At 43.3% G+C, this 20,179-nt stretch overlaps 1 protein-coding gene across 2 annotated transcripts; it reads left to right on the top strand.

Annotated features, from left to right (window-relative positions):
- Nucleotides 1–721: 721 nt before the first annotated feature.
- YKT6 (YKT6 v-SNARE homolog) lies at nucleotides 722–10,920 on the top strand. 2 transcript variants are annotated; one of them, XM_048512094.1, is made up of 8 exons: nucleotides 722–870; nucleotides 2,190–2,327; nucleotides 2,556–2,638; nucleotides 4,304–4,404; nucleotides 5,238–5,342; nucleotides 5,687–5,752; nucleotides 7,837–7,938; nucleotides 8,389–10,920. In XM_048512094.1, exons 2-8 carry the CDS (start codon nucleotides 2,224–2,226, stop codon nucleotides 8,422–8,424), a joined length of 597 nt encoding a protein of 198 aa, XP_048368051.1. In that variant the 5' UTR covers nucleotides 722–870; nucleotides 2,190–2,223; the 3' UTR covers nucleotides 8,425–10,920. The 2 variants fall into 2 exon arrangements, with proteins under 2 accessions (XP_048368051.1, XP_048368050.1); XM_048512093.1 differs by having other exon boundaries at nucleotides 728–889.
- The last annotated feature ends 9,259 nt before the right edge of the window (nucleotides 10,921–20,179 follow it).

Below are 20,179 nucleotides of genomic sequence, written 5' to 3'. Positions count from 1 at the left end.
AAAGCCATGCGGTATCTTTTATTTATTGGGACCCACCAAAATAACACAAAACGATGTGCAGGCTGTTGCCTTCTCCAGAACTGTTTACCTGAATGGATGTTCAAAAGGGGGCTAGAGGAGGAGAGGCAGATTTCTGGCTATTTAGTTATTTATATTTATATCCTGCCTGCATCCTCAATGGGAGCAGAAAGCGGTTTACATTGCCCTCTTCTCAATTTTATCCTCACAACCACCCTGTGTGGTTAGACTGAGAGACTGTGACTGGCCCGAGGTCCCCCCAGAGCTTCCATTGCATGCCTAGGGAATCCAATCTCGGTCTTCCAGATATTAGTTTGACGCTCTTGACCATCGCATCCCACTGTATTTGAATTTTGCTCATCAAGCGTTATATATATAGCTCACGTGCTCTGCTAGGAAAAAAAGTCTTCCATGCATATTGTACTTTTATTTTTTGTAGGAGTTATGCAATGGAAAATAAAACCCTCTAATACTCTCAGTGCTCCCCCAAAAGTGTTTCATATCGATCCCTCTATATAGGTTCACCACCCGTGCTCCGCAAATGGAGGATTGAGAAGACGATACTTTCGAATCGGAAGCCACAGATCCATAAGACTGAGTCCCTTTAATCGCGACCAGCATTGAGCCCCCCCTTCTCGCAACACCGCATGCGCAATGCGCAAAGCTCATTCTGGAAGCCAGTTGGTTCACCTGACGTCATATTGCCTGGACTTCCGGTTTCCTTCGTTCTGCTTCCGTGTTCACGGCTTTCCGGCTTGGACTTCGTTAATTCCCTCACAGCCACTTGGGGAGTCTTGAGGCGAGAGACGTTGGGAGGGCGCTGGCGGGGCCGACACGGGCCTCCCCTTCAGTGTAAGAAAGAAGCGTTGGGGTGGGTATTACCTGAGGCGAGCGAATGACGGGGACCTCCGAGGGACAGTCCTCGCCAAGAGCTCTGACCGCGGCGGTCCCTTCGGAAGAGGGCTGGGGAGGGCGGCTCCGGGCCAGTCCTGAAACCGGCTAGCGAACCTATGGCACTCCAGATGTTCATGGACTACAATTCCCATCAGCCCCTGTCAGCACGGCCAATTGGTCATGCTAGCAGGGGCTGATGGGAATTATAGTCCATGGACATCTGGAGTGCCATAGGTTTGCCACCACGGGGCTAGATTGTCAGAGGCCCTGATTTTATTGGGGAGCGGAGCCACTTCAAGCGGGGCCACTTAAGACTGAGAAGCTTATTTTGATAGATGCTTTTCTGGACTAGAAGCTACTTCATCAGCTGTTCGAAGCGGATCTTCAGTTGGATTATAGAGCGAGAGGGAGGAAGTGTGAGTGATGACAGACTTGGTGAACATTTAGGCTAAAAGTCTATGAAATACATGAGTCTGTGGGTTTTTGGTGCTTCTGTGGAAATTGGGATGGACAGGATAATCACAGAGGGGGGAGAGTCTTGTGACATCTAAAAGGCGTATCAAAAAACCTTGTGAGTCAGAGTGTATTTTGGCTGATTAAAAAGAGTTAACCTTGCATGGTATCTCTCCATTGGCATGTAGAACATTAAAAAGCTCAGAGGGGTTAGAAGGCCATGAAAGCTTTACTATGAATAGTGTTGCAGTGCTTATTGTGTGAATGTGTGGGTTATGCGAAGAAATACCATTTTTGTGTGTCTCAGGGTATTGTGGAAAACTAAAATAGCAACAGATTAACAAAATAAACCTCTAATATAGGGCACTTTGAAATGACTACATTTTTTCTCATTTTTGTATGTAAATAATCTGTAGATAACATTAGCTTGGGTGGTGTTATTGTTCAGCATCTGGTCTGTGTGCATTTGAGATCAGCCAGAAATAGTGCTTACAGTCGTAAGTTATGACCATACTGATAGATCATCAAACGAGGAACATTTTATTACTGTATATTGTAGTTCTGTGCGTACAAGCATGTAAATAAACTGACTGAAATTGATAGAACTGACTTCCAAGTAAGTATGCACACAAAGTCTTCCTGTGCCTCGTTTTCTGGTGTGTAGAGAAATTTGATTTTTGTCTTAGCCTACTGATGCATGTATTGACACTTTTGACAGTTAAGAAAATATGTTGGCACTTTTCTTGAGGTATACATTTATTTTCTTGTTCCGCTGTAAACACTTTTAAATCTACTTTTTAAAATATTTTACTCTCTTTGCTCAGGTTAAGAATTGGAAAGGCTTAAGCTGGTACAAGGATGAAGCTGTATAGCTTAAGTGTACTTTACAAAGGAGATCCCAAAGTGCATTTACTGAAAGCTGCCTATGATGTGTCCACATTTAGTTTTTTCCAGAGATCCAGGTATGTTCCGAAGACATCCTTATGGTTATTGAAGTGTTTTCTGTTAGTATTTTCCTGAGTTTCCTTGAAGGGCTTGAACTTGGATGATGGTATCCCCATGCATTAAATAGAGAAGGATGTAAGCTGCTTTGGGTCTTCAAGGCTGTGTGTAAATGAATCAAAGATATGTAAAATCTGTGGGGAGCTTTACTAAGAAACATCAAGCAATTACATTTCTCTCCCCTTCAGTGTTCAGGAATTCATGACCTTCACAAGTCAACTGATAGTAGAGCGTTCAGACCTAGGCAACAGAGCTTCTGTAAAGGAACAAGGTAAGAGTACACAGAAATACACAATGAATGCAAATGAGAGATTAACATTTGTGAACATTGCTAGAGTTTGGAGCTAAGAGGTTCAAATTGCATCTGTCTTCCAAGTAATATTTTTTCCCAATTCAAACATTGTATTGTATTATTCGATTTGTATACCGCCCTCCCCTGAAGGGCTCAGGGCGGTGAACAGCATCAGCATAATCGCAAACATCAGTAATCATAACATCAAGAAACATAGCATCAATTGACATAGGATCAATAAACACAACATTATAAACAACAAGAACATCAATAATAATCATCAATAACCATACGCTATAATGCATTAATAATCATAGCAGCATATATAAGTTGGTTGGTTGGGTTTTGAAACTTTCCTTAAAAGTATCTTTTAAAAATTGGGCTTCTGCAGATCTAGTCCATCAAAAGGCTGTTAATTCGCAAAGAAAAATATTACACACGCTGTTATGAGCTGGAATGGCTTCATTCATCCTGTTTATATTTGATTTTAAATATACCCAGCAAATGGTAAAGTAGTAACTGAGGCAAAAGTGTTGTCGCCTTCAATCCAAGATGGAATTTCAGCCAAATTATATTGCATTAGGTGTTAGTCCTCCGCAGTGGAAAACTGAACAGTGGTGGAAACCTGCCTGACAACAAACCACCTTCCCGCAGTTTTCTTACTTCTCCAGTGAAGCACAAGCTCAGGCCTTGAACTGGCTTCGTTTTTTCCATAATAGCAAGTCCATTCTAATAGAATTTTTCCTGCCCATTGCACTCACTGTACTCCTCCATTTGCTGGAAACTTTCTGGTACTGTTTTCTGTTGAAAGTATTAGATGGAGATTATTTGTTCTGTGTTTGAAATCCTGGCAGACTTTCTTTGAAGGGCACCTCTAATACCAGCGGTGAGCATCACTGTGTCATCAAGCTGTGCCTTGTGAAATCCTAGAAATAGAAGAGCAGATCTAGGCAGATCTGCTTCGGAACAAAGATGTTTGCCTACAGTGTTTTGTACTGATCTTTGTTACTCTCCTGTACCACTGTGCTTCAGTCTCTTTCCCTTATCTTGCCCTGGTAATCTGAAAAACATTTTCAAATCATGCCCTGGAGTTTGTCTACTCCTGACTGCATGGTGCATTAGCAAGATGCAGTCTACCTCTGCATCTTATCCCCACCCCAAGTATTCACAACAGTATATACTTGATGTTTATGGAGGTTCTGTGTTCCTAATCTTTAGGGACTGATCTTGTGATGGGCATTGCTCAGTGCCATGCATATAGAATTTTTCTTCCTACCTTAGTCCCACAATGGAGGAATTCCATCCACAGCAAAGTCCTATTTTTGTTCTGTATCTGAGATGTTATTGAGTCTAGAACAGGGGTAGGGAACCTGCGGCTCTCCAGATGTTCAGGAACTACAATTCCCATCAGCCTCTGTCAGCATGGCCAATTGGCCATGCTGGTAGGGGCTGATGGGAATTGTAGTTCCTGAACATCTGGAGAGCCGCAGGTTCCCTACCCCTGGTCTAGAATCACCTATCCAGAATAGATTATTCTGGTAGTGCAAGCTGAACTGTGGTTCCAGATAAACTCATTGTTTGACTGCTTTCTTATACAAATTGCACTAAGCAATTTTACCTGAAGTTCACGTTCTTTTATTTCAGAGTATCTCTGTCATGTTTATGTACGGAATGATGGGTTGGCTGGAGTTGTGATTGCAGACAATGAGTACCCACCACGGGTCTGCTTCACCTTGTTGGATAAGGTAAGCATAAGTTCCTACCACGAGAGTAGACATTGCAGTAGACAGTAGAAGGCCTAATGTACTTTTGGCTTTATTTGTGCCTAAAGCCTTAGGGCTTTGGGGGTGTTTGTTTTGCAACAAGAACAGTTTCTCTAGTACTGCTTTTAAACCAAGCCATTTATTTTGTTTTGCAACAAGAACAGTTTCTCTAGTACTGCTTTTAAACCAAGCCATTTATTATCTGTATTCTGGCTTGTTTCAGAGGAGTTCAAGGTGATATATGCTGGGTTTCTGGGCTCTCTGCATATTGGCCAGGGTTAAACTTACATAGCTCCAGAAGTGGAACCCTCGTACAGTTAGTTTGACTGACTTTTCTTTTAAAGTACAAAAACAGACACTCATGCCTTGATTTGTTATTAAGGGGGTTGTTGACTAACTGTACTAACTGTACATTTTACTTTTAATTGGGGAGGGTAAATCTCATAGAGAACAAATGAAGAGGAACTGGATGTGAGTTGTCTGTCAGTTTACCAAAATTACCTAGCTGTCTCTGAGTCTTGAAGGGCAGTCCTAAGTAGAGTTCTGCTCTTATAAGCCCATTGACTACAGTGAAATTAGAAGGACATAACTTTGTTTGGGATTGCACTGTTGTCAGTATTATTCCCAGAATTCAACCATAATTACATGGTTGTTTGAACACCAAGAGGAGTCCATCTGCCCAAGATCATTTAGAGGCTTCCTGATTAGTGTCTGGGTTAGTATTTATCAATTCTCATCAATCTAAAAGAATGTTTATAGAATTAAAAGCTTTCCCTAAATTCTCTATGGTGAACTCCAGATATCTTGCATTGCAGGTCCTAGATGAATTTGCCAGGCAAGTTAACAGAATAGACTGGCCTTCTGGATCCCCATCGACGATCAACTACACAGCACTGGACGGTTACCTTAGTAAATACCAGGTATAAGCAGATCTATAAATCTGCAGATGAAGGGAGTGGAATTGGGGCAGGGATCTCCAGCAGACTAAGTCTGGCATGCATGGCTCTGCCAACAGCCTCAGTTCCAGGTGCTTTCTTACCTCTGTACTATGAAAGCAGAACCCACTTTCTGAGAAGAATGAATACTTAAAGATAGGGAGGGGAATATGTATTTTATCAGGGCCACCTGTTTCAAGGCTTTGTGTGTTTGGCTTGGAAGAATAACGTATCTTCTCTAGAATATCATACAAAGGAGACCCTTCTAGTGACTACCTCCAGCATCTTGACAACAGGCATGTGGAATAAACTGCTTTGCTGTCTTTCAGAATCCTCGTGATGCCGACCCAATGACAAAAGTACAAGCAGAGCTAGACGAGACCAAAATCATCTTGGTAAGGGCTACAACCTGGAGCCTTGCATTGATTTTTCTGAAGTGGGTAGACGACGTAGTTTCTTAAAGATCTGGGCCAAAATTTTGGCATGAGGGCATTTTCAGTCAGGTAATGTTTGTGTAAAATCTGAGTGGTGAGGTGATATAGCCTGTCTGCAACATAATATGTGAACAGGACGCCTGAAGGATGAAAGAAGGGGATGAGCTCAATGTGTATTTTAAACATGTGGAAATCTGGACTAGGAGAGTTTGCTGTGGCCTCCTAAACTACGTGCGCATAAAAAACAATGCCACCTGGGCATGGAATGGAGGAAATGATACATTACACTGAATGACGCAGCCCACCTAGGTTGGACTGATATACTGGCAATCTGGATTCATCCTAAGAGATAATAGTAGGAGGACCTTGAGACCTAGATAAATATGGGATTCATACCTTATCAGCCCCTGCCAGTACGGCCAATTGACCATTCTGGCAGGGGCTGATGGGAATTGTAGTCCATAACATCTGGAGTGCCAAAGGTTCGCCACCACGGTGCTATACCATTTGGTCTGCTCAGGCCTACAGGAAAATTGTTTACAAAATATAACATTAGTGTTAGCTATCATTTGTCTAGAAACTTTTTTCACAAGACTAAATGCTGTAAAACCATTTTCCTCTGTGGGTACAAGTATATGTGTGTGTCTTGTCCATCCTGGGTTTCTTTGACAGGAGTGACAGGTTCTTAAACCTGTCTTCTAATAGCCACCTGTCATTCTGCAATGTGAGCCTAGAGCTGAAAACATGATGCACTCAAGAGGAATTAGGTCATGACTACTTCTGTGGTCATGAGCACTTCCTTTTTTTAACCTTATCAAGAAGATCTGAATTCATCTCTAAGGTTTCTTACATTGTGGAGGAGGATCTTGCTTTGTCCTGCCCCAGAGGTCAATCTTCTCCTGCAATCTGGAAGGCCTTGTTTGCGATGAAGTCTATTAAGATAAAGACATACTTTAATGAACTAAGGTTGCTGTTTTAATCTACTTGGTATTAGTCAGCCCAGGCAGAACGCTGAGGGTTTGGGATAATTCATACTCCAACTCAGGAGCAACAGAGTGAAAAATAATATTTAATTATAAAAAGATAGCTGAAGTTTGCTATTGCCTCATTCAATTTTCTGAGAACCACTATTGGGATTTAAACATTTTTCGTGGGCCCATGTGAGCTCCTACCTTTCGAAAGAGGGGGAAGCTTTCCCCTGAGGTAGAAGAAGTAGAGTTTGGATTTATATCTCTCCTTTCTCTTCTGTAAGGAGACTCAAAGGGGCTTTATAATCTCCTTTCCTTCCACATCCCCCACAACAAGCACCCTGCGGGGTGGGTGGGTGGAGCTGAGAGAACTGTGACTAGCCCAAGGTCACCCAGCTGGCATGTGTTGGAGTGCACAAGCTAATCTGGTTCACCAGATAAGCCTCCACAGTTCAAGTGGCAGAGCGGGGAATCAAACCCAGTTCTTCAGATTAGAGTGCATCTGCTCTTAATCACTACACCATGCTGCCTCCATTCCAAGAACCCTAAGAGGAATCCATTTTCATGTTGACCAAGTAGGTGGGAGAAGGGTTCGTCCACTGTCTTTACAAAGGACTGTCAGACCTCAGGTCAGCCTATACTCTGCTTCTCCATTAGGGTATCTTCATGTAAGATTAAACATTGATACAAAAAATTTGAATGTAGAATAATTGAATCCAGCTAAGAATGTGCCTCTCCCAACCTGGCAGTATATCTGACATCTTAAAAACTGACCCTGATTAAAATCCACGGATGCTAAATTGAATAAAATAGATGTTGCCTGATATCTGGAAGGTACTTTATTCCATGCCAGGCAAGTGCAATTGGTGACCGAAGGGCCTGTGCAGAGTGCAAAAACTTAGCTTGCTGACTTTCTTTGTATTAAATTAAAACAGAGATACCTTGGGGAGCGGGGCTAGAAAGTAAGGCTCCAGGCAGTGTTGTGATACTGCTATACTTGCTGCCTGCAGCTGGGCTGACGAAGTTGCTGGCAACATACACACTCCCTCTTTCAGCTTTGTTTTTCTTCCCACTTAGCACAATACCATGGAGTCTTTGTTGGACCGAGGAGAGAAACTGGATGATTTGGTGTCCAAATCGGAGGTCCTTGGAACTCAGTCAAAAGCCTTCTACAAAACCGTAAGTGTTTCCGGCCAACACTCTAGCTCTCCTGGCACATCAGTTCCTTTCTATCTCCAGCTGAGTATTTTTGAGTCAGTGAGTGTTTGGATCTTTTTGAGGCAAGGAGCAGTGGCAGTACATTGTCTGAGTGACATGCTGTGGAAGACCTGGGAGAACTGACCAGCTGCTGAAGTGGGACCCCACCTTTTAGGTTAATGTTGAGTTCTCTTCTTGGTCCTGCAAAGAATTCTCCTCCATTGTGACAGCTGTGTGGCAAAACCCTTCCAAGTCTGCAAGACTGTCTTGCTGCCTCTACACCTGGGGAATAGTAAAATACAAATGGCTGTTGCCTTTTGCTGAAATGCGATGCTTTGCTCTGGCTTCCCATTCTCTGGGGACTTGACTTGTCACCTTGTAAAAGAAAACCCTCTCACCACGTCTGTGCTTTTTAATTTTTATCCTCTTAAGGCGCGAAAGCAGAACTCGTGCTGTGAAATCATGTGACCCCGTCAGCTGTGCCCCACCTTCTGCTCTGGACTATCAGGCCTTCAATCACATTCAGCACTCCGGAGAAAAGGCGGCAAGAAGATGTATCCCAGGACTACCTACAGTGGCAATCTGTGTTTCCAGAGACAGCAGCTAGGCTGGATGCCAGGAATGGGACACAGTGTTGTGGTTTATGGACTTTAAACAATCTTTTATTCCCCCCTTGGAAAGAAGGCATTCTGGACTCCCAGATGCCTGTGTCATGGGAGTGAGCATAATTGTATTTCCCCCACTGGGCTGAAGAGGTAGTGATGGTTCCAGCAGTCTGGTTGATAGTCACTATAGGACTGTGGGGGTTTCCTTTGCCCTGCTTCTTTCTGAAACCTGCAGTCAGTTGTGGACTTGTTCTGTATTGATCACTGTTTGCTCATGTAACACTAGAAACGGTCTGAAGGTTGCAAACTGGTCCTGAATCTCGAGTTTCAGGTCTCTATGCGACATCTGGTAACAAGGAGTTTCTCTTTGGGCTAAAATGACCTGTGGTAGTTAAGGAAGGAAGGCAGAAACCTTGTCAATCTGTCACCCGCCAGAGTCACTTTGAGATCCTCTGTTGACTTGACATACTGGGATAAGAGGTCTGGGGGGAGCCCTGAGAACTGGTGCTGCTTTATTAAATTATCAGAGGCACTCCATGGGGGGTGGGGGAAAGGGTCTCTTGGATGAACTGGGACTTGTGAAATGGTTTGAAATTCTTATTTAGCTGAAGATGGGCAGCTTTTCCTGTGTTAGGATTGTATTTGCCAATCTGACAAACAGCCATTGGTTGATGGGTTTTCACAACTGACTCTGTGGCCGTTTGTCCAGGACAGGATTTTATTGGAGAAGGCAGGAAGTTTGGCAGCTCCGCCTCTGAGCTGATTTGGGGAGGGCTTATTTGTGGGTTCTAGTCAGTGGCTTTTGTTGCTTTTGTTGTGCAACCCGGTTATCCTCCTGTACCAGCACTCGGTGCCATGGCTACTGTTTGGCAGTGCCTTTGCCATAGTATTGACTCGTAGCCGTTTGTCAGTGGCGTTTGTGCTGAAATCCAGAAGCATCATATGCTGCTACCAGTTAAGAGGTGTTCCAGCATTCTGTGATGTTTGACCCGGCTGAGTGACCGAAGTTGTATGACTTGATGTTGTCTTGTGATGTTTTTGGCTAGCCCTACATGCCTCCTTTCTGGAGAGTTTGTCCCTGCCTGCTAGTCTTGTGTAAGTACTAGATGTTGTTGATGTTAGTATTCTGTGAGTGATGCCTGAGTTTTGAGGTCCACTCTGTCGCGGGAGGCAGGGATACTTTCCGCAGTTGCGGTTTCCCCCCCTCTGATTTAACCTCTCCACATTGCAGCAACGTTAGATGGGAACATGTCTGTGCACATGCATGCGCACCAAGATGAAATACAGTATTTAAAGTAGATTTGTGCCTGGCAAGGGAACTGATGAAACCGAAACAGTAGTAAGCAGGGTTGCATTGTTGTTAAGTCAGTGGGATTGTGGGTGAATCAGCACACGACTCTCCCATCAGACAAGATATTCCCTTAACCCCCCTTCATCTGGTAGTTACGATTGTCATTGGAAAGAGGGAGAGGGGAAGTTTCCTTGTGCCATTCTACAAAATGTTGAACTTAAATGTCAACAACAGATGCAGTCTATTTGGGCAAAGTAGAGGCTTACTGGTTGAATTCCTGACCTTTGTTATTTCTTCATGTTTAAAGAAGTATGGTTATTCTTTGCTTTTGTGTTCTGTTTTGCCTTCAATTCATACAACTAACCAGCAGTTACCAAATTTCAAACCTTATTATTTAATCACCTGCTGATAAAAACATAACATTGAGCCCAGAGCTCTACAGGAACGAAGCAGGCCAATTGAGCAACCTGGAGCATTAATAAGTTTCTATCTTTGATGGCCTGTGTGGAGTGGAGAGTCACGGGACTTTGATAGCTTGGCTGCATTTATGTGCTCTCTGGCAGTTCTCCTTGGGGAAAGGGGTTGGGCTAAAAGATGCACCAAAGGTAGTCTTTGCTTGAATTGGCACTTAAGGTTGTATGGGTAGAAGCAGTACAACACCTCTCTTGGTGCCAGTGTTCAAATGCCTTAATTTTTCTTTCTCCCATCTCTGCTTTAGATCTAGGCCTAGAGTGGTTGTGTTTCTGTAAAGCCATCTTCTGTTGCAGTCAGTTTTTCTGTAAAGCCATCTTCTGGGCTACTGCTGTGGCTTCAATCCTAACAAGACAGGGGTGGGTTGCCGCAAGTTCTGTGTTGCTGGTTCCTTCAGAAGAAAGCTGTTCTTCCCACTCAGCATTCTTTGAATGAAAACTGGACTCCAGAGACTTGCCCAGAGAAGTAGAAGGCCAGACTGTTTTAGTTACAGTTTTCTGCCCATTATGTTAATCTGTTCATATCTAACCCTATCTTCTGTCTAATGGGGAAGCTTTTACTTAAAGTCTGTATTTTAATAAATATTGGCTAACTTTTTGTTTATGTACTGGTTACTGGATTACATCTAAATGGATAAAGTTGTTTACTTGTTGGTTCAAAAAAGGGCTGTGTCTTATGTTATCCCTGCAACGATTACACAGGCGTGGCGATGTGGTGTGATCGCAGACCTGGAGGATGAGAGGTCAGTGCCCTATTTGGCTTTGAAGCTCCTTGGATGACCTTGGCCTAGTCAGTCATGCCCTTTGTGTTTCACCAGCCACATAGGTAAAACAGGAGAGAGACCAGCAGGCAGAGGAGAGAGAACCGTGGCTGCTACTTGAGCCGTCTGGGTAAAAATAACATGTTCAAATATTCTTTCTGTCATTAAGTCAAGACATTTTGTTCTATCAGTCTAAAACTTGGCAAAAGGGTTAAATTAAAAACCCAGACTTAAAATGGCTGCGTGTATAACTGAAATAAATGTTTTACACGGGCTGGTTGAGAACTTCCTGATCGCTTTGATCACTCAGTACTTCCAGTTTTATGAATGTGTCCCTGTGTTGCATAGTAATTAAGTAATGTACTAAATGCTGTGTGGCCTCCCCCCCCCCCCCCAAAAAAAAAAGATTTGTATATCTTTTGTTGTTGTTAACAAAAGGTTACGAGACAAAATCCCTTTTAAGGGAAGAGTTAAGACAATTATAAATTTACTCATGTTTCTATAAAAATGGAACCTCAAATTTGATGTTGTGTGAACAGCATACTACTTACACAGAGTGCACTTCTGGCCTGGCTTTTTCAGTTGAGTCCACACAGCTGCACTTTCCCTTTCTCTTAACCCTAGTTCTCTTTCTTAGCTAGATGGGCATCTCCCATCCGTGCAGTATAAAAGTCTTCTACAAATTCCATTGGTGGAAAGGGCCATCAAGTTGCAGCTGACATATGGCAACTGTGTAGTGTTTTCAAGGCAAGTGACAAGAGGTGGTTTGCCACGGCATCACACCCTGGCGCTTCCTTGGTAGCATCCCATCAAAATACCAGCCAGGGCTGGCCCTGCTTACTTGCCAACATCTCATGAGCTCATGCTAAGCCTGAGCTATCTAGGTCAGGGTACAAGTTTAATTGCATGGGAAAAATTAATTCCCATTGGAAGGAGTGCATGAAACGCAGTTACAAAAGTGGAAGACCTAAAAGGTTTTCACACGTGATAATTAACCACAAAAAGGCAGATGTGTCAGTTATGATTTTAATTAAAATGGTGTAAGAAAATTCAAGTAGTAACCATCCAGAGTCTTGAGTTGTCGTTTGTTTTTTCCCCACACCTGGTTTTCCCCCATGTTGGTTGGCATGGTGTCTACAGTGATAGTACTTTGAGAGTTGGCCCACCATCCTCTGTACCTGTGTTTAGGGATAGTGAAAACTGTCTTGCTAATCTAATACCTTAGACTAATTATTCTGCTGGCAAATACTTATAAGGGACTTGCTGCAGGGTTCCAAGGACCCCTTTATGTCAGCCTTGTAGGGTAATGTACTGGGGACCCTTTCCTGATGACGTATGAGCAGGCTAAATAGTAATACCAGCCAAGGGGCAAAGATGGTGAGTCAGTAACATAGCCCATCGAACAGCCCATTTTGCTGCATAAAAGTGTTCATAGGGCTGTATTGGTTCTGAAAATAGCTCAATGTGAATCTTGTGTTCTATTTGGTGCTGTGTATTAAAGATGTCTAGTAATGATGGGACAGAAGTAAAGGTGGCAGGAACCTAATACTGTCTCCTGGTTATTGCAGTAGTGGGGCTTGCAAGACAATGGGAAGTCCACTTGGAAAGATCACTGAAGTGCATTATTCACAGTATGTGAAAGTGCCCCTAAGACACATTCAGTGGTAATCCTGGAAGTGGAGGTCATGCATGATGAAGTCCTGTCCTGAAAGAGCAAGAATTGTTCCCATGTATAGGGTGGGGGTAGCAGAATCCCTAGTTGCTACAGAAACTACTAGTAGTAGGGGTAGTAGCAGTATACAAAGGTGAAGATTCCATGAATTCGTTCAGCTTCTACCATTAAATAGCTTAGTGTAGCGTGAACCAAGGCAAAGAATAGCCGTGATCTTGTTCCTTCAGAAGACACACAGGAGGAAGGTTTTTGGCAGATGCAAGTTGGCGTGCAGAAAGGCACAGCGTGGGTAGAAATTCCCTCTCCTATATAATGACAGGTGTGGGATTCCCTCTGCTACTCCCCCAACCTTGAGAATCAGTAAATTAGCATTTCCTTTTTAAAAGTTCCCTATAACCAAAGCCTCCTTGTCTTCATCTTTTCAACCTAGTTACGTTCTCTACAGTAACGTGAAACGTTGACTGCACAGCTTTTCGTAGTTGGACAAGTCCAAACGGAACAGACATTGCTTCAAAAAGAGCTTGTCCGTCAAGCCTTCCTTTGAGATTTCCTCAGTTTGATTGATCAAGAAGAAAAGGAATGGAAGCTACTTTTTTGTCCCTTTTTGTTTTGTTTTTTTTTATTTGCAGTTTCCCGAGACAAAAACAAAGTTGGAATCATCTTTACACTTACAAGGCTCAGAAAGAAAAGACAGTGAAATGGCAAGAAAAAGAAAGGGAGAGTAAGTCAGAAAGAGGAAAAGATCCACCAGCATTCATGGGACAGACTTAACAGCTCAGCTTTGTTTTTAGTTCTCATAGATATAGATATATATAGATTTTTTTTCTCTTTAAAGGTCATGCAAAAGAAAATACAGCCCCCCTCCCCCAATCCAAAAATACCCCCAGCAACGCACTTAGTTCCATAGTAAACAAGGTGAATACCAAAGGGGAGGAGGCCCCGGTACATTAATGTTTAATAATGAAACACCTGTTTCAACATGCGGCTTGTAATTTTTTTCTTCATATACATGGATGTAGAGACGTTTCTCAGTATGTCTTCTAAAAAACCATTCAAGCATAGTATATTATGCCCTCAACTGTGAATTCTCACTCTCTGCACGTTTATCCAATACCCACCTCCCCTATCTTCCAACCCCTCCCCTGGAAAATAAATGCAGAAAAAAAAAGGTGTTCTGAGAGAAAGACAAGTCATCCCGAATGGGTTGGCTCCACCCATCATCTCCTCCCTGATATATAGCTGGACGTTCCCCTCTTGGAAGCACAATCTCTCTCCTGATTGGGAAGGGGACATGAGTCACCTTGGCTGTTCATTAGATACTGTTTGTGTGGATGGACATGGAGGAGGGGGAAAACGATTGCTTCGACCTGAACCCCACCAGTTTGCATTCAGTTCTCTAAACACCCTCTTCCCGCTGCAGAGAGGGCATCACGGGGTCGGGGAGGGGAAGAATGGCAGGGGTACATCCTCTCCTAAGCCTTATCTAGAAAGAGGAGCATCATTTAACACTTTCTGCACCACTGAGCTCCTTCTGAACACTCCTCTGTCGGGTTTGGCGGTGCAGTGCAAAGCCCAGTCTAGGGACGGGGCAGGAGTAAGAGATCCAATCTCTTTAGAATAAAGTGCTTTCAATGCTGTATCAGTGCTGGTGGGACACCCACCCACCGATGCCCACCCTCTCTTCTCCCTCCCCTCTCCCCCCATTCTCCCACCCCTGCTCTGGCTTGGTCCAATGGGTCCTTACATTCATTGGCCACGGGGAGTGCTGCATGAGATGGGGATGTCTGAAATGCTGCAGATGAGCTTTCCACCAGTCAGAATTAGCTATGATCACTCGTGCGCCATGCGTTTCTCCTCCTAAGCAGCAGAAGAACTGATGACTCTCTCATACCTAACAATGGAATGAACGGATAAGCCACAACTTCTTCTTGTTAACTTCAACAATGTAATGGAGATATTCTTGAAGACCCCCTCCCCGTAATGACTTCATCATGTCTCATTGCATAGGGCAAGCTGGCCTCTGTAACAGTAATATATGGGACTATGTCTATTGCTCTCAAGCCTATTGTCAGAGCTGGGCTAGAAGCTCTTCACAGAGGTGCTAGTGTGCAAAGACATCACTATATCTAAGGTGGGCATGAACTAGGTTGAAACCCTGAACCACAGCCAACCTCTCCTTCCCCCAAGGCACAGATATGCTTTGAACATTTCCTTTTGCTGTCAATTGAGCACATCAACACCTTGACACTTCACACCTTCAGAACGGAACCTTGCATTGCTCAACACTTGCGCCAAAGAGGTTTCCTATCAAACTTTGCAAGGTTTCTAAGGTCAGTTAGAAGCTTTCCCTTCCCTCTTCTCATAGTCCCTTTGTGGGTTTTTAACCCCACTGGGAGAAGCTCTTGGGACCTGCTCATAATGTGCAATTCTTGCCCTGGTACATCAACTTTTTTTTTGTTTTAGGAATCTGAAACCAAACATACAACCAGCCACTCCCTTTTGAACTGCTCAGCATTGCTGGGGGTCTTCATACTATTAAGAAAACACATATTCACCTTTCATTTCTTAGATACAATTCTTTATGTACAGATTCCACTATAGTTGGAGCTATCAGCAGAACGGAGATTCATTCTCCTATTTCCAGATCTGGCTTTATGGCACTTAAATCAACGAAAAGTGGCAAGAGTGGATATAAATATTAGGAAGGATGAACATGCTGGTGAGCTCTGGTCTGGTTTGCTTCAGGAAAAGTTCTCATCGAGGACAGACACAAGAATCGCAGTGGATTGTGCATTTTCAATGTCCGTTAATTAGGTGATGCCTGACAGGTGTCCATGCTATCATCATGCTAACTACAAAAACGCTAATGCTACTCTAAAAGACAGACACGTTAAGGACCCATGACCAAGCACTGAAGAAACGGTACTAAAACCAACTCCTTGGGATGTGAACAAGGAGCTGCTTTCCCCCACAGTATGATCCTCACTTCGATATCATGTCCTCTCACGGATCTCACCCCGAGCAGATTGTTCCTATTGACAAACTCAGCTACCCACCAAAAAACTTTTTTTGTTTTGTTCAAAAAAGAAGGCTGGTTTGGTTTCTGAGTTCCAACAATCCGTGGAGCAAGAAAAGAAAGAAGTGATTTCTCACCAAGCTCACCATTCCCTTCTAAATATGTCATATGGGAACCTAATTATGCTGCTCAAACATGAATGTACAAAACCACACCACTGCAATGTACAAAAGAGCTACACTCTAATGGCTTTATAGTCTTCCCTGATCAATTGTACAAACTCAAAGGGTGGAGCAACTACAGCTGATGTGAATAGGGCCTTCTGCAGAATATTTGTACAGAGCTCCCAAGTAGAACACACAACTCCCTTCATGTAACTTCCCACAAATTTTCTATAGAAATTGTGAGTACAGAGAAAGGCATAGCTGCCTATAACAAATCACTTCTAATCTGCCACTTACTATATATACCTAAGAACATTCAAAAGCACCATGCACACAGCAGAACAAGGTAATAAAAGGTCCCATGGAATGATTTTATGGACCTCCCGAGTTTTTTCCTCAGATGTATAAAACATAGTTTGCAATGCCGCAAATTCCATGGTGGGCAATTCCATGGTGCGCTCAGCAAACACCAACAGAGAGTTAAAAATTTGTCTGATATGGAAAGTTAAAATGTATAGCAGGCCCAGGCAAGTACAGCATTGCTGACCATTTGGCAGAGGTTCCAGCATAAAAGGAACGCTTCATTCTTATCAGAAGGGGATGTACTGAAATTTTCATATTAAGCAATAGCTGAGCAATTGATTGTCTATGAGCTACAATGTGATGGATGGATTTTTTGGCTTTGTATGAGGCTAGAAAAAAAGCCCACTGTACAGAGATGCAAGTTTTTTGTAAAGGGCCTTGCTTCTCTACATAGTAGCAGCTGAATAGGTGGAAAGTGAACACGTGAAGATCTTTACCATGACTTTATTTTTTATGGGGAAGAAGCTGTACCTAACCAAATTTTCTGTGTTAGGCTGTAAAAGGTGTAGAAACATGGCCAGTAAAGAAGATGGCTACCCTATTTGCCTGAATTACCTAAATGTGAGAGATTGGACTGATACGGAAGAAAGCCGATGCTCTTTTCCAGCAGTGGCGTAGTGGTTTGGAGCAAGTGTACTCTAATCTGGAGGAACTGGGTTTGATTCCCTGCTCTGCTGCCTGAGCTGTGGAGGCTTATCTGGAGAATTCAGATTACCCTGTATATGCCAACACATGCCAGCTGGGTGACCTTGGGTTAGTCATAGTTCTTCGGAGCTCTCTCAGCCCCGCCTACACCTCACAGGGTGTCTGTTGTGAGCGGGGAAGGGAAAGGAAGTTGTAAGCCCCTTTGAGTCTCCTATAGGAGAGAAAGGGGGGATATAAATCCAACTATTCTTCTTCTTTGAAACTATAACATGATTTATCTTCTTTAACTTCTGACATCTGGATAATGGGAGAAGTGGTGCTTGCCAGACTTTCTCTTAGACAACTATTTTAACGGACCTCTGTCCAAACCAAAAAAACTGCTCTCTAAAAAGAAAGCCCCTTTCCCATGACAATTCCCCCAACAACCGCAAGCCATCCTGCAGGAAACCCATGTGACCACCCAACTGGAAATCCAGATGAGCAACAAGAGTTAACAGCAATGCCTGGGACGAGACCTCTGGACTTGGGTAATCAACGTTTATTTTCCTTGGTTGGCATGAGCAGTAGAACCTCTTCATTTTATTAGCCTATTTACAGTGCTGCCCTCAGGCAGGCACACTTTTCACTGTTAGCTACGAGGACAGTTAGACACTTGTAATATCCATTTATCTAATTCTGTCTTTCAACATACACAAATATTGTGATCTCTACACTGTTACGCAAGAACAATTTGGCATACAACAGTAATGCAGGCCAAGATTTCAGTAACGTACTTTAAAAAGTCATTTGTTTCTGACGATATCCTGGACACTTTTAGACTCTAAAGGAAGTGACACAAACCATTCAGAGAACTACTCATTTGCTCTTTGATAACTGATTCCCATATTTTTAGAAGCTTTTTACAGAGCAAGCAGGGTAATCTAGCTACACAAGTGACCAAAGCAGTTGCAAGTGAAACACTGTGACCCAAGAAGTGCACAGCTGGGATCTCCTGCAGTGTCATTGAAAAATACTGGGGTGCAACACTTGCTATCCCGTCCTGCACAAAATAATCCAAACACACACCTCTTGAACCATGGCAGCAAATTGCTTTGGCCAGGCCATTTTTCAAGGTATATATACACACACATAATCATGGTTAATAGATTATACACTATTGTATATAGTCACTGTTACATTTATATAGCCCTTTTCTGACTATGGGCTGGTGACCTGGCTATTCTACTTCCATGTACTTAAGTTATCGAGTTCTTAGTTATTTAAGACCTTCTTTGAAAAGTCAGCATGGAACTTTCTGGCCCTAAGCTGGCAACACTTTTAGGACTGGAATGGATTTTTATTCTTTATTCACGAAGAACCCTAAAATGTATGAATCTGGAAACGAGAATGTCATTTCATCACTAAGTGTGAGAAAGCTATGAGTGAAGTACAAAGCATGTTAAAGATGGAATTAAATTTCTGATCTAAAAGGTCTTAGAAATCTGTACGTGTGCACTCACTTCAATGTCTTCGCTTCAACCTTAAGTTTAGTTCATAATCTGTGTTTTATCAAGTGACAAGCTACGATGTGGGTATTTTATAGGCTGCTGGAAACTGAGCATGATGACATCTCACCATATGTTTCTCCTGACTACTGGGGAAATGTAAGGGGAAGACCCAGGACTATGGCAGACATGTGTTCCCCATTATATCCAAGATATCAGAAGGAGGGATTGATAGTACCGGATAAAGGATGTGTTAAATAAGCATGGACTTCAGGCACTTTCTCCTCTCCCATTATACTTTTGATTTAGCCTCTAGCTGGCAACAAGTGAAATGGGAAGCTTTCAATATTGTGTTTCCTTTCAGCCAGAAGATCATGCAGTTCATAGCAGTTCTGCAACCTCCACTGAAGTACATACAAATGATACAGAAACGATACATGCCATTATTTGTTCTTGCATGCCAATGTGCAATCATATTTACCAAAGAAGGAAAAGAACATGGTCCTGCAGCACAATCCACAAGGAGGGCCAAAGGGCCTCAGGAGGGGCATGCTCCCAATGCTAACATAAATGCCACTTTTGCTGGCATAAGGGGCACTTATGCTGGTGTTGGGAAGCCATGCAGCAGCGTGACTCCTGAGCACCAATGCCGCCATGGTGGCAGTGTCCCTTTGGCACAGGGGTTCGCACTGGTGCTGGAGGGTGGGGGTTTCCAGGCAACAGTCAGCTTCCTTAGCCCTTTTGGCCTGGGAACAGCACCATTTGCTAGCGCAAAGTTACACCAGCAAATTGGTGGTGTAGCCCATTGTGCTGCATGGGGCTCCTTCGCAGAGGTAGGGGGAATGTTGCTGTCCAGTTGATGGCCACAGAGCGTAGGAGGTGGAACAGCTGTGCCATCCCTGGCAGCAGCATGTTTATCCTCCCCCTCAGGACTACACTTTTGGTGGTGGCATCCAGAGATGATCACATGGAAGACTCTCCCCTAGGAAGTGTCCAAGAGGATCATGGGGGACACAACTGGCTCCCAGATAGCAAGACTGGAAGAGTGTTTAATTTACAGAGTCTACAACTGCCTGCTCCACATGCACTTTTCACCAAGATGGCTGTGACATAGTAATCTTTATGGGCAGAACAGTCATCAAGCACACTAAAACATATCCAGGGGATTAATGTCGCTGCAACACCATGACCCCAACCACATCCACAAACTACTAGTGGTAAGAAATGTACTTCAGTAATGCATTTAAATGCTCATGATTGCAGATAGACAGAAAATGTTAGCTAGTAAAAATGCAGATATGGCAGGGGAGGTGTCTGACATTCACACTAAGCCTCTGTTCTGTATATTCTCCACATTACTTCATGCTCAATTTGCACTAGCCAGGACAAAAAACAACAACAGCAAGTCTGCCATTATGAATGTCAACATTAGGAAGCAGGTTTTCAGTTAATGTCGCCACCCTGTCTCTGTGCTGGTACCTCCACTCCTGTGCAGATCCTGCTTTTCCAGTGATCAAAATGGGGAACATGATCCTTTCTGTAGAACATGTAGTTGGTGGATGGGTGGCAAGCTCATTCAGAGCCTTTGTAGAGCCATTTGTGTGGACCTTGGCTGAGGGTCTGTCTGGGCCAGCAATCTTTGTTGCAGCCCCCCCCTCCCTCCCCAATTCTTGTTTCCTCCTTTACAACCCTTGGTTTCCTCAAGCAGGCATGATCCCTGCTCTTGATATTTAAGGTTTTTTTTTTTAAAAA

Source organism: Sphaerodactylus townsendi, linkage group LG12, assembly GCF_021028975.2.
Source record: "Sphaerodactylus townsendi isolate TG3544 linkage group LG12, MPM_Stown_v2.3, whole genome shotgun sequence".
Classification (NCBI taxonomy): domain Eukaryota; kingdom Metazoa; phylum Chordata; class Lepidosauria; order Squamata; family Sphaerodactylidae; genus Sphaerodactylus; species Sphaerodactylus townsendi.
The sequence above is the reverse complement of the archived record's forward strand: the minus strand, read 5'-3'. Positions and strand labels throughout refer to the sequence as shown.

Coding starts and splice junctions, on each gene's coding strand:
- YKT6 (XM_048512094.1), top strand. CDS start 2,224: ATGAAGCTGTATAGCTTAAGTGTACTTTACAAAGGAGATCCCAAAGTG. Junction 5,753..7,836: donor ACGAGACCAAAATCATCTTG/GTAAGGGCTACA, acceptor CTTCCCACTTAG/CACAATACCATGGAGTCTTT. Junction 7,939..8,388: donor CAAAAGCCTTCTACAAAACC/GTAAGTGTTTCC, acceptor TATCCTCTTAAG/GCGCGAAAGCAGAACTCGTG.